We start from the raw sequence: 12,465 nt of genomic DNA on the forward strand, positions 1-12,465 counted from the left end.
CAGCCAGGGGAGCAGGGGACATCCCCGCAGGGGACTCTGCCTGCCGTGGGCAGCGCACCGACCTCTCCACCGCCGGCCGCAGGAGCTTCTCACGCTCCAGCATCTCTATGATGAGCTTGCCCCACTCCTCCTCCACATCGTTGGGGTGGTACCCCTGGGGCAACTTGATACGTCCAAATTCAATCCATACCTGGGGAAAACATCAACAGAACGGTATTTTCTCACTCCTCCTCCAGCTGGCTAGAGAGAGATGACAGCAAGGGAAGTGGGGCTAGAAGGCAACAGCTCTGCCTCCGCTCCCGCGGTGTGCTGCCTGCTACATCAGTAGCAAGTTATTTCGCAGGACTACTATTAAATCAGAGAGTTATTTCCCCTTCTCCAAAACAAACCTGAACTGAGCACACTTTAGTCTTGCTAAAAGCACAACACTTCCACCTACAAGCCTCCGGATAGCCACAATGATACTTACCTCTAACAGTTTGTAGAGCTCCTCTATCCTTCCTTTCTCCTGTTCTTTTGCTGGGATTTCAGTTTCTTTGAAGTGTATGTATTGGTTATAAAGTGCCTGGGATGAGAAAAGGCTCATCAGAAACCACCCTGGGGAATGCCACCACCCAGCTCAGTGCCAAGCACATGGGACACTGCGGACGGACCTCGGCCAGGACCTACCTTTAGCTCTACAGGGTTCTGGGGGAAGGATTTATCTGACATGAGTATCGTGTGCTGCTTGATCCACGAGATGAGGGACTCCACACGGCTCTGGTACTCCAGCCACCTTGAATCCACCTCCTGTGAGGGGAGAGCACCCTTGCAGAGCACTGCTGGTGGACAGGTCTCCACGGGGAGAGGCAGAGCACGGAGGGAACGGAGGTGCCACCGTCACGGCCACGGGGTGAACCATTGGCCTGCACCTCCCTGCCGCAATGCCACCGCGGGGAGGGGAAGGAGGAGGATGATCCTCCTTGCAAGCTGCTCCCTAGAAGCCAGCTCAGCTTTCCCACCAGCTCAAAACCCGTGGCAGAACCCGCAGAGGGTGGAGAACGCCATGGCCCTACAGGCACACCAGCTGTTCACGGAGCAGACCCACTAATGGAGAAGCTCCTTCATCCCCCCGAGCCTCTTCAGTCCATCAGCTGCCTGCTACGGCGGATGGGGAACCTCCAAACCCTTCCCGCACCATCCTGCTGCCTCCCAAATCGCTGTCCCAGCTTCCCAACCCGCAGCGATGCTTACGATAGCGCTGATCCCTTCTCCTCCCTCGGGGACTTTGGGAAAGGCATCGTAGATTGAAGACACATAAGTTATCACAGATTTCTCATCCGGAGAGGGGACGTCCACGTCTGACAAGGGGGAAGCAGAAAGGTGGTGAGGAACAGGAGCGGGCTGGGAGGTCAGCATCACCCCGCACCAGGCGCTTCCCCCAGCCGCTCACCTTCAGCATCCAGCAGCCGTGTGACCCCCAGCCGCTCGGCGATCTCAAAGGCTTGCTCCAGGTTCTCCCGGTTACTCTGGATCTGCACCCTCTCCATGTCCACCAGATCTGGCCTGCAAGACACGGACCGAAGTCAGGATGATGGCAAACAGCACAAGGTGCCCAGGGCGGAGCACCCTGCAGGGGCACGGCCGCCCCAGGTGATTCCTGACCCCTGTCCCATGCTGGCGGCTGCCCGAGGGGATCCAGGCTGCAGCACCTCCCTGTTCACCCCCTTCGGGAAGGAAAACCTGCCCTTCCCAGCACCCGCTCTGCACCCAGCATGCCAGACTGGGACTGCGAGCCCTCCCTGGAAGGAGATGCCCAGAACAACCCCAAAGCGGGGTGGTTACACCTCTCCGGAGGATGCGGGCAGAGCAGGAGGGGGGGCGGCAGGCAGGGGTGCTGCCAGCCCTGCACCAGCAACAGAACAGCACCAGCAAAGGGCGGCACAACCGGACCGCACGTGAGTGCGGCAGAACCAGGAAAATCCATCTCTGAGCACGAGGCTGCTGCCCACTGGGCACCCCACCTCCTGCCCGCAGAACCTTGCGTGTCCTTCCCTGCTAAACCCTGGCCGCTCCTCTCGGCCACGAGCGAGCACGGAGCAGTGCAGGGAGGCAGTGCTATTTCCAGCTACAAGGAGATGCGTTCTCACGGGGCCTTTGCTGTTCTTCTGCAGGCTCTCAAGGCTGTGCCAAGCGCCCTGGACCACGCAGCCGCAGCAAAAACTGGTCCTGCTGGCCCCAGCTCTGCCTCGGTGCCGGTGCTGAGCAGGCAGAAGGTGTGGGGGGCTGTGCTGTCTCTCAAGGAACTGTGAGAGGTTTAACTGCTGCTCGGCAGAGCTCAGAGATCCTTGGATGAAAGCACGGATGGAAGCACTGCTATTCACAGAGAGCAGCAAGGGCAGCACTAACACATAAAACAGGGCAGCGCTCCCAGTTTAAAAGCTTTTCTTTCTTGCCTCTCTCCCCAGCCTCACTCAAGATGTTTTTTTATTGCAGCCTGATGTATTTGGTGCTCTTTCCAAGCATCCACCCCCCAGCTACCTGGCAGAAGAGATAATTTCCAGGTAAAAGAGACTGCAAAACTCATCTACATCTCCAAGCACTCCAGGCCATCACCAACCACATCGGTGGACCCCAGGAGGTCCTCAGCCCTTCCTCCCACCCAGATGATGCTCTCCACTGCTCCTCCCTGCCTACCTGTATCTGTGGATGAGTGCGTTGAACATCTTTCCATCACTCCAGCATGACGAGAAGTTGGTGCACTTCACCCCAATGTAACCCGCCGTCACCTTCTGCGTCCACAAAAGCAGCTTCTCCTTGGCCGACATATCCCCCGACTCCCCACTGATGTAGATGTCGGAGATCTGTAAGGAAGCGGCACAGGCATGTGGTGATGCAGGAGGAGGAACAGCTCCACCAGGCACGTCCAGTCTCTGTGAACTCACCCAAGACCTGGCAGCTGCCAGGAAGGGCAGGAGAAAACTCCTGGTCACCATGGGGGAGAGGGGACCCCACAGCTGAGAAACTTGGGAACAGACCACCGGATCTGCGGGTGAGCGGCTGGGTGCTGTGGTTTGGGCAGACCGGAGAGCCAAACCGGCGAGGGGGGCACAGCCAGCCCCATGTCACCGGGGTACGAGGCACTGCTTGGCCACACAGCCCAGCCCAGCCGGCACAGGAGCTGCCACTGTTGGACCCTGGCTCCCTACCTACCACCACGAGGTCGCCGGGGCTGCTCCTCCACTGCCAGACACGCTCCGAGCACCGAGCACCGGCAGAGCATCACCGCACACCCTGGCACGTTACACCGCCACGCACCCCCAGCCAGGGCTTGGGGGGCACCTCACCGGGAACACAACACCTCGGCAAGTCTCTTCCCATCCCGAACGTGCTGAGCTGACAGCGATGCCGCTGCGCCCTCCTGTACAAACCCCTCCTGCCCAGCACCCAGCCGAGAAGCCCCAGCACCCTCAAACACCCAGGGCTCAAACACGCAGGACCAGCCAGCCCCATCCAGCAGCACCCACAGCTGGGCGGCGAGGGAGCACCCAAGAGGGGACCACTGATGCTGACCCTCACCGGGGCTGGCAGCGTGGGGGTGGGTGCTCCACCTGGAGCATCACATTGTAAAAAATACAATGTAAGAAATGGGAAACGGCACTTGGAGGTGCTGGTTGAGAGGACATGTGGGGCAGAGGTCTCCCCCCAACCTCAAGCTGGAGGAACCGCTTGGAGCTGTTTCCAGGGGGAAAGGGAAGGATGGGAGGAAGGCTGTCGCATCCCCCCTCTGCCTCGCCAGGCCTGGGAGAGGCAGGTGCCGGGGGGTGCTGGTGGCAGGGGTGCCGTGACCCACTTCCCCAACAAAAGAGACCGACAGTCACAGACCCCTCTCAGACAGACGCACAGGACTGGCTGCAAATCCCAGACTTGCACGTGACAAAACGCACGTGTCTCCGCATGCCAGCATATTTCTGATTGGCACGGCTTCCTCCTCGCCCATCCTCCCCCCAGCTCCCCAATTAGTACAATTACCTCCCCTTAATTAAGGGGCAGACAAAGGGGAGGATGCGAGCTGCTCGTATTTTCTGGGGTGCCTGTGGAAAGGCAATGGGGACGGTTTGCTCGCTGGATTCCTCCTCCAGGCACGGCAAGGAGAAGGGGTGCCAGGACCCAGCCCTACCCACCGCCCCTCTGAGCCTCCTCTGCCCTGAAAACACCCAGTTGCTTTATTCCCCCCCCCCAGATACCCCTGGGTTGGGTGCTGGCATTGCACAGGACCCAGTGTCAGAGCTCCCTTTGCAGGTAGGAGGCAGGGACCCGCAGGATCAGGCGCCTCTCCCACCGGCGGGAAGGATGCTGAGGCACGGTGGGGAGGATACTGAGGCGACAGGCGACGGGTGTAATTGGTATGCTGCAGCTCACCTCCCTCTCCCGAGCCTGATACGCTCCTCACACACAAAACTGCTCTTTGTCAGCCGCTGCCACACCGCCGGCGCTGCCTTTAACTCCTCCAGCCCCGCGACTGGGTTTTCTTAGGGATGCCGGGATCCGGTACCCGGCGGCACAGCCAGGATGGATAGGGTGATGCGCTGGGCAAACAGCAGGATGGAACCCTCCACACCTGCAGGGAGGGACCCACAAACCTCCGCCTGCCCAGCACCCCCTTATCGATTACCTAGCAGCTCTTAAGAACAGAATGAAACCTTCTGCAAACCCACCCATTGGCTGTGCCCCACCTGGGCTCTCCAGGCCGCTGCCCACCAGGGAGCTCCTCGCAGCACCCAGCTCAGAAAAATCCTTTATTTTTCAGTCATTCACACAGCACTGGGGTTCTCCAACTGCTGGGCCTTTCCCCGAGGGCACCTTTGCAGGAGACCCTCCTAGAGATGCGCGTAGAGAGGTGCAGGATGCGGCACCAGCTCCACCCTCCTTTTCTTCACATGTCTGTGTCAGGACAAAGATTTAGGGAGGCACCAGTGGGATGAGAGAATGGAAACTCACAGGACGCAGGGTCAGCTCTTCCAAACCCTTCCAACATCAGCCTCGTGCATCGAGCAACCGGTGGCAGGATGCTGAAGGCCGGATAGTGGCTGCCACACCGGTCCAAACCCAGCAAAGGTACCCGGGGCCGCAGCCCCCTTCCTGCTCCTCCAACCCCATGCTTGTCCTGGGGCGTGCAGAGCTTGGCCAAACCCAAGGGCACTATCCTGTCAGCCCCAAAGAGCAAACTCCAAACAGCAACAACAGGCTCCAGAACACAGCATCGCCCCCTCCTCTTCCTACCGGAGCCCCCCCCCCCCCCCCAAAAACAGGCAAAGCCCCCACGCCTCCATGCTCGCCCACTGCCGCCTGCCTGGGAGCTGAGCACGGGCAGCAGCAAAGGGACCCCCCAAACTCGCACCCGACCCAGCAGCCCTGAGGGCACGTGTGCCACCAGTGACAGCAAGCGTGCTGCCAACCACAAATGCAATGGCACCGCGAGCCCGTGTCACCACCGGCCGCACCCACCGGTGCCGGCGACAGCCACTATCTGGCTGCCCGTGCCAGGAGCGGAGAACAGGACGGGTTGGTCCCTAGGGGATGCCTTCCTGGTGGAGATGCTCAGAGGGGAAAAGGCATTGGGAGCTTTCTGCACCAGAGCCCTCCCGTCCACGCTCAGTACAAGTTTGCGCCCTGCCAAGACGACCATCCCCAGGGGTCACCAGGAATCTGAAACCAGGTCCCCCCACCCTGCTCCAAGAAGGGGGAGAGGGTACACGCAGGCACTGACCATTCCTCCGGCTGGCCCCGAGCTCCCCCTCCAAGCCCAGCCCTCCGCATTGAGCCTGCGGCCACCTTCAGAGGGAGACGCCGTGGTCCCACCAGCTCCAGCACCCTTGGCCGGCCGGCGCGCCGGATCGCTGCCGTACCCCGAGGAGCTCCGGGCTGCGCCGCCGCTGCGCCCACTGAAGGAGGACGGGCTGCGGGAGGCCGGCGGTCCATGCCCATCTCCCTCCCCGGCCCGAGATGATGGCAACCCTGAGGTTCTCCCCACACCGGGGTTTTCCAGCTGATCCACCATGGGGGACGGCGTAGACAGCTCCGAAACGGTACCCGGCTCTGCTGCGGAGGAGCAGGTCCACGGGGCGCTGGAGCTGGGATCATTGCTGCCTCCTTTCTCCCGGCTCTTCGCTGGTTCCTCGCCGGACACGGTGCTCACCGGGGAGAGGAGCCCCTCCACGCGGCCACCGGTCCCCCCAGGCAGGGGCAGCAGCACAGCCCGGCGGCTGCCTGCACCGCTCCTCTGCAGCTCGACCAGCCGGCTCACCGCCCTCTCGCAGTCCTTCTCGGCCGGGTTCTCCAGCAAGCGGGCGATGACGGTGGTGCCTTCCTCCAGGGAAGCTCCCGCCGCACCCGGCCGCTGCGGCTCCAGCACCAGGCGAGCTTTCTGCACCTCCCCCTGAAACCGCTCCTTCACCTGCACGATGAGCCCGGGGTGCAGGGCCACCGGGTTGGTGTCCCCGCCGTGCTGCCAGCTTCTGGGGGGCTCCTCTCCTCCCTCCTGCCGGGGGGCTGCCTTCGACTTCGGTGCTTCCTCATCCTCAGCCATCTCCAGGGCTGGGGGCTCCTCCTGCGGGGCTGCCTCCGGCATCTCTCTCCTCTTCCCCCTCCGCCTCCGTTTAAAGCGGACCCTTTTTTTGGGAGACAGGGGTGCCTTTCCCACAGCTTTTTCCTTCGGCTCTTTAACGCAGCCCAGAGAATTCCCCATCTCCTCCTCCTCCTCAGTGCCGGCAGTAACGCAGCTAAGTGAGTCGCCAGCTCCGGAATAAATCCCGAGCCGAGCTTCATCGGCTCAAACGCACATCATCGTACACCGTGCCGCTGCCTGCCCCTTGCCGCCGCTCCCTCCCGCCAGCCCTGCCGCCGCCGTTCCAGACAGCCATCTTACAGCCTGGGTGCTGCAAGAAGATAAATTCAAAGCATCTCACTGCAGTTCAGAAATCACTTGACCTAAAAGCAGAGGGAGCGGGGATTGGCTGCGGCATCCTTCTCTCCAAATATGAGGTAATGGGAGCACAGCCCTCGCCAACACAAACAGGGAGCAGGGAGCAGGCAGCGGAGCAGGGAGGGGGTGGGAGAGGGTGGGGAAGAAGGGATAAAAAAACCACAAAACCCAGGGAAGGTTGGCAAAGGTAGCATAAAGGAAGGGGTGGGAGAAAAATGGGGGGGGGGGGGAAGAGGAAAAAAAAAAAAGCAGGGAGGAGTCAGAGCAGCTGTGCATGCACGGCAGCGGGGACATGGAGCCACCACGGCAGCGGGGACGTGGAGCCACCACGCCGGCTCCCACAGGGGTGTTTCTCTCCAATTCGGGAGGTTTGCTCCTCAATTCTGAATGCTGCGAGCCCCGAGAGGGGCCGGCTCACGTGCTCACCCCCCTGCCCAGCTCACCCAGCTGGGGGCACGGAGGGGCAGCCCAAGGTCCCCTGGGGACTCAGCACCGCTCCAGGGAGCTGCCGTCATGGGGTCCCAAGAGGCCACGGCAGCGCCGACGCTCCCCGTCCCAGTCTGGCCACAGGTCCTGGCCAGAACGCCGCCGAGGGCAGGGGTTCGAGGGGCAGCAGCATCCAGCTCCGAGCGACCACAGCAGGGTAACGTGCACCGAAAGCCAGGGCGAGACGGAAAATGGGGAGCAGGGGGCATAAAGATGGGGGGACTGACCCTCGGCCCCAGCAAGCAGGGCTGGGAGGGGGGAAACAGTCAACAAGGAGAAACCCAGGAGATGACTAAGGGACCCGATGACCCCAAGAGCTCCCAGGGCATGGGGGGCAGCCCCCACGTTGTCACCGCTCCAGCCCCCTGCGGAGGTGGCAGTGCCTGGGCTCAGCACCGGCGCCAGCCCACCCAGACCTCCCCCAGGCACCTCCCCCCAGCAGCAGCACTGGGACACGGGAGATTAAGAGGTTCACAATGGAGCTACAACCCCAGAAAAAATCCCGTTAGCGCAGGCAGGAAGAGGACGCGCAGGCTCGCCGGCACCAGCTCAGCTCCCCTGGGGCCCCCTGTCACCCACCCTGTCCCCCACGGCAGGGTGGCAGCGTCCCCTCCCAGCTGGGCACGGAGGGGACACCCAGGACCTCCTGATCTCCCCTCCCTGGTCTCCCGCAGCAGAGGACGCACCAGGGCAGGGCCACGCCGAGGACAGCGGGGATCAGGATGCCACCAGCCAGGGCCCCACCGGAGATGACAGTGACTCATCAGCATCCAGACCCTGCTCGACCCCAGCTGCTTCCCAGGGCCGAAGGGCTGGCGGAGCGCCCCGTCAGCAGCCTGACACCCGATTCATCCCCACGCTCCCCCCGCCCAGACCCGCAGGGCTCTGCCCTCTCGTCCTCCAAAAATGAAAATATTTCTTACGAGGGCTCAAAGCGTTTTGTCTGGAAGATGCCAGCCGGGATAGGGCAGGGAGCAGCTCCCACCAGCTTGGTCCCGCGGCAGAGATGACCCCGGAGCTAATGCCACGGCGCTAACAAGCTGCTGACAGCGGCACCGCTCAGCAAACCCCACATGTACAAGGCACTGGTGGCATCAGGGGCCACGCGCCATTCCCCTGAGGGCATCAAAGCTATAACCACATCATTTGGGGCTACTAAAGACTCGAGACCCCGTTTTGCAACAGCATCTATAGCACACAATTGCTGGAGATGGTCCTAAGTGCGTTCCTCAGCACCCCAGCTGGGTCAGAGAGCTTCTCCCATCCCTGTCCTGAACCACTGTCACGCAGCTGACATTTTCCAGCCCGACAAAAGATCCCGTGGCTGTGCCGACCACCCAAAGGGCTGGGAGCACCTTGGGTAACAGCCCCGCGTGAGTGGGAGCTCAGCCTCTCCCCCCGCTGCCCCTTCCCAATTTGCTCTTCTGCAGAGACTTCAGCTGAGCAAACAGCTACCGCCAACAACCCTGGTGCCAACTGGGAGGCCACCGCACACAACCCATCATTAATGATTTCATTATGTAAATGATGAGAAAAGGGTGTTGCTATTCTCCGACACCCGTCTCTATGACACTGCAACGTGTGTCGTTGATCCTCCAGACCCATCTACATGCCGGCATCGCCACGGAACATGCAGACAGATGGATGCCAGCGCCCCGGGAGACAACGCGCGCCTGCCATCCATCCCACATCCTTCAGCAAGAAACTCTCATGACCTACCTGGAAGTGGAGGATGATCGTCCAGATGAGCCCCAGGGTGAGCTTGGGGTTACCGTCCGTAATGTCATCATTGCGAATATTCACCAGTTTCACCTGAAAGAGAAGCAACAAGGTCAAAGCTCCCCATCAATCTCACCCACAGAGAGCGGGGGGGAGGGGGGGTGTCCCCCCACCCACGCTGTCCCCCGGGCCACCCTAAGCACATCGGTGGGGAGAGGACACGTGAGACCCCAGCACTTCCAAAGAGGCAGCAAGGCCACCCTGTGCCCCGGCTCAGGAAGGCAGGGAGGGAAGGATTTTTCACGTCTCTAGCACTCTCCATCGAGAAGCGCTTCCCCAGCACTTAATGGCTTTACTTCAGCTCGCGCGGAGACATGCCTTGTCCCCAAAGCCCTGAGCGCTAGTGCATAATTTAACAGGTACAGACCACAGAGCATGGTCAAAAGAGGATGGCCGAGCTGCATGAACTCCCTCCTGGGTTCAAGACCACGCTGCTAATCGATCAGCCCTAACAAAGGCAGCAATGCCAGCGCTGCCCTTGCTGAGGGTCCCTCCCAGCACCCACCGAAAGCCCTCGTCCTGGCAGCCTCTGGCCCCACGCAGTCCCAGAGCTGCTCCCTCCCGCCTGCTTTAACGTTTAAACACGTGTGCGGTCCCTGAACCGCAGAGACGCCTGCAGCACCAGGAGCACCAGCCTCGGTACTTCCAGACGATGCAAACCAGAGCGGGACTGCCTGGCTGCTGCTCCTGCTCTCTGCTCTCCTTGCAGCCACCTCCCCGGGAGCTGCCACGTGCTTTGGGCTCTTCTCCACTGGCGAGCTTCCCACGGGGGAGTCCCCGCACCTCAACACTCAGTGGGACCCCACGATCAGTCTCTAGTGGGAGCATCTGGGGTAAAACGTCCCAGCCAGGCTGCTGTCACCAGGCCATCACGCTTCAAAGGAAAAAGCTGTTTCATCCAAGTAGAGAAACAAGTTCCCAAGAGCCCTCGGCAAAATGTCTCTATCAAGGGGCTGGGGAGGAGGAGTGGGGGGGGCTGGAAGCAGCTCACCCTCCCTGGAGTGGGGCACGTGCTCAAATATATTCAGTGCCCTCAGGCCAACAGAGAGAGAGAGAAAAGTCTCTGCTCCAGCATGAACTGGTACAATTTATCATCCTCTCGGCATATCTGGGGAGCATCGCAGCGGGGAGACCTGACCCAACAGGCGGAACAGGACACCCGGCCCCGGGGCTGGGGGGGTTTCACCTGCGGAGCCAGCAAGTCTCAGGATGCATCCCACTGCTCCGGGCGGGGGGTGCGGAGCACGCCTGGTCTCTGCCAGCTGCACAAGCACCTCCCGGAGCCTGGCGGAGGCAGCGTGCCCCCCAAAAGCCGCAGGGCGATGGTGCCCGGGAGCAGCACAGGAGGACGGTATGGCTGTGCTGTCCGGAGGGGTGATGCCAGCACAAAGATGCGTGTGGCAGTGCCAGCACCGAGGCTATGGCTGCCTGGGGCTGGGCAGAAGCCAGCTGCCACATCGCGTGCCGCCCCCCCCCCCCAAGAACTGGTGGGAAGGTATGGATGTGCCACAGCCAGCCAGCCCCACCGCTGGGATCTGCTGGGGAGCCCTGGGTGAGGCTTTCAGGGCTCAGACGTGACTCGACCGTGCCATTTGCAAACCCCTTCCCAGAACTGGGGCCCAGTTCCTCATTTTGGCACTAGTTTTTGCACCACACGGGTGGTTCTGAAAGCACAGGGTGCCTACGGGGAAAGCCCCCTGAGTGCCATCCTCAAGGAGCACCGGCACCGCGGGGATGGGGGCACCCCAGCATGGGCTGATGCTGCTTCTCGACACCCTTCCCGAGCCTCAGCCAGGAGAAAGAACCACAAACCACACGGCTCTGCTTCTGGAGGAGCCTAAATCAGCCCTTACCTGTCGCTGCTTCAGGAAATCCAGAGCAATCTGCACATTCTGCAGCCGGTGGAAACGCATCCGCCCCTTCTCACGTGGCTGTAAGAGACAAACAGAAGCTTCAGGTCAGGCTCACCAGGCTGGCAGCCCCCCACATGCACAGCCCGCCCCGCCCCCCCCCCCCCCCCCCCCCCCCCCCCCGCATGCCCCTGGGAGCCACCAGCAGCAGCCCCCCACACTCAGCGTGCTGGTGTGACCCCCGTGCACTCCACACACCCTGCTCTATCTTCTTGCTCTGGGAGCAAAGTCACTGCTCCACGTGATCCCGCTGAAAGAGGGCCAAAAGGCCACGGTGAGGCACGGAGGTGGGAAGACCCTGAGATCTCGACCTCTGAGACCCCGAGGGTCTGCATCCAGGCTCAGAGCTGCCAGCAGCAGGCAGGACCAGCTCAGCCTCCCAGATGCCAGGGCAGGATCTCACCCACCCCACGGTCAGCCAGACTAGCTGGGAAGAGGGCTCAGCAAAGAGAGATTGACTCGAGCGGGTACAGAATCTGACCCGTCCAGGTGGAAAGAGAGGCAGGTGTGCTCTGCAGCAGGACATGGGGACCCAGGCAGGACCGAGCATGGGTCCCCACTGGTGGCAAAGAAACCCCAACCTCAGCATCAGCCCCTGCAGACACGACTCAGCTACCTCCGCATGCGGGCAGGGGCTGCTGCCCAGGTACCACCTCTGAACCGTTGGGCAGGGGAGAAACAAGATGCCCTGGGCCGTGCCCATCACCGCTGCTGTGGGCAGGGGATTTTCCGAGGTACTTGGCAGCTGAGCCATGGCCGGGGAAGGGTATAGGATGCTGGGTCTGCTTTGAATCAGCAGGAGGAGGAGGATCGACGCCCAAATCCTGATTCCAGCCTCAAGATGAGATGTCGCCAGGATGCTCTGAATGGCTAGGACATCCCAAGTCCTTTGAGTCACCTTCCCTCCCCAGCCTGAAGGGCCACCCCTGCAAGGGGACCATCTCCAGGGCTGGAGGGGAGCGGAGCCCAGCGGGAAGGTGCTACAGCCTCGGCTGCTCCTACGCTGCTCCGGGCAGGAGCTGACAGCGCACAGGAGAATCATCACCCCGAGCAAGGGGGCTGGAAAACACACCTTCTCTTACACCTGAGCAAGGTTTTAGGGTAACCTAAAGCCTTCGGGGTAACCCTCAGCTGGGGCTGGGCTGTGCTCGCTCCCATCTCCACTCACATGCACGGGGTTGCCGGTTGCGCCCCGGACCCCACGGTGGCAACCAGCCCCCCAAGAAGGTGCCTGTGCCCGGAGCCTGTCCATGCAGTGTGAGGTGAGCAGCCATCACAGCAGCCCCCCCAGGGCCGAGCAGACGGGGGCCCGGCCGCCAGCAGCGT

At 61.8% G+C, this 12,465-nt stretch overlaps 1 protein-coding gene across 19 annotated transcripts in view; it reads right to left on the reverse strand.

The window, feature by feature from the left end:
- Positions 1-12,465, reverse strand: part of MACF1 (microtubule actin crosslinking factor 1) — a 146,124-nt gene that overhangs the window by 94,820 nt on the left and 38,839 nt on the right. For 9 of the 19 annotated variants that reach the window (XM_055704174.1, XM_055704172.1, XM_055704171.1 and 6 more), the window contains exons 4-11: positions 11,083-11,160; positions 9,170-9,262; positions 2,677-2,843; positions 1,433-1,545; positions 1,234-1,340; positions 670-789; positions 470-565; positions 63-190 (exon numbers count right to left, since the gene is read on the reverse strand). In XM_055704174.1, the coding sequence (XP_055560149.1) occupies positions 63-190; positions 470-565; positions 670-789; positions 1,234-1,340; positions 1,433-1,545; positions 2,677-2,843; positions 9,170-9,262; positions 11,083-11,160 (902 nt within the window). Of the gene's footprint in view, positions 1-62; positions 191-469; positions 566-669; positions 790-1,233; positions 1,341-1,432; positions 1,546-2,676; positions 2,844-5,749; positions 6,834-9,169; positions 9,263-11,082; positions 11,161-12,465 lie in introns of those variants that run through there. The other 10 variants (XM_055704158.1, XM_055704162.1, XM_055704161.1 and 7 more) reach the window with 3 other exon arrangements.

This window comes from Falco cherrug, chromosome 3 (genome assembly GCF_023634085.1).
Source record: "Falco cherrug isolate bFalChe1 chromosome 3, bFalChe1.pri, whole genome shotgun sequence".
NCBI classification, from domain to species: Eukaryota; Metazoa; Chordata; class Aves; order Falconiformes; family Falconidae; genus Falco; species Falco cherrug.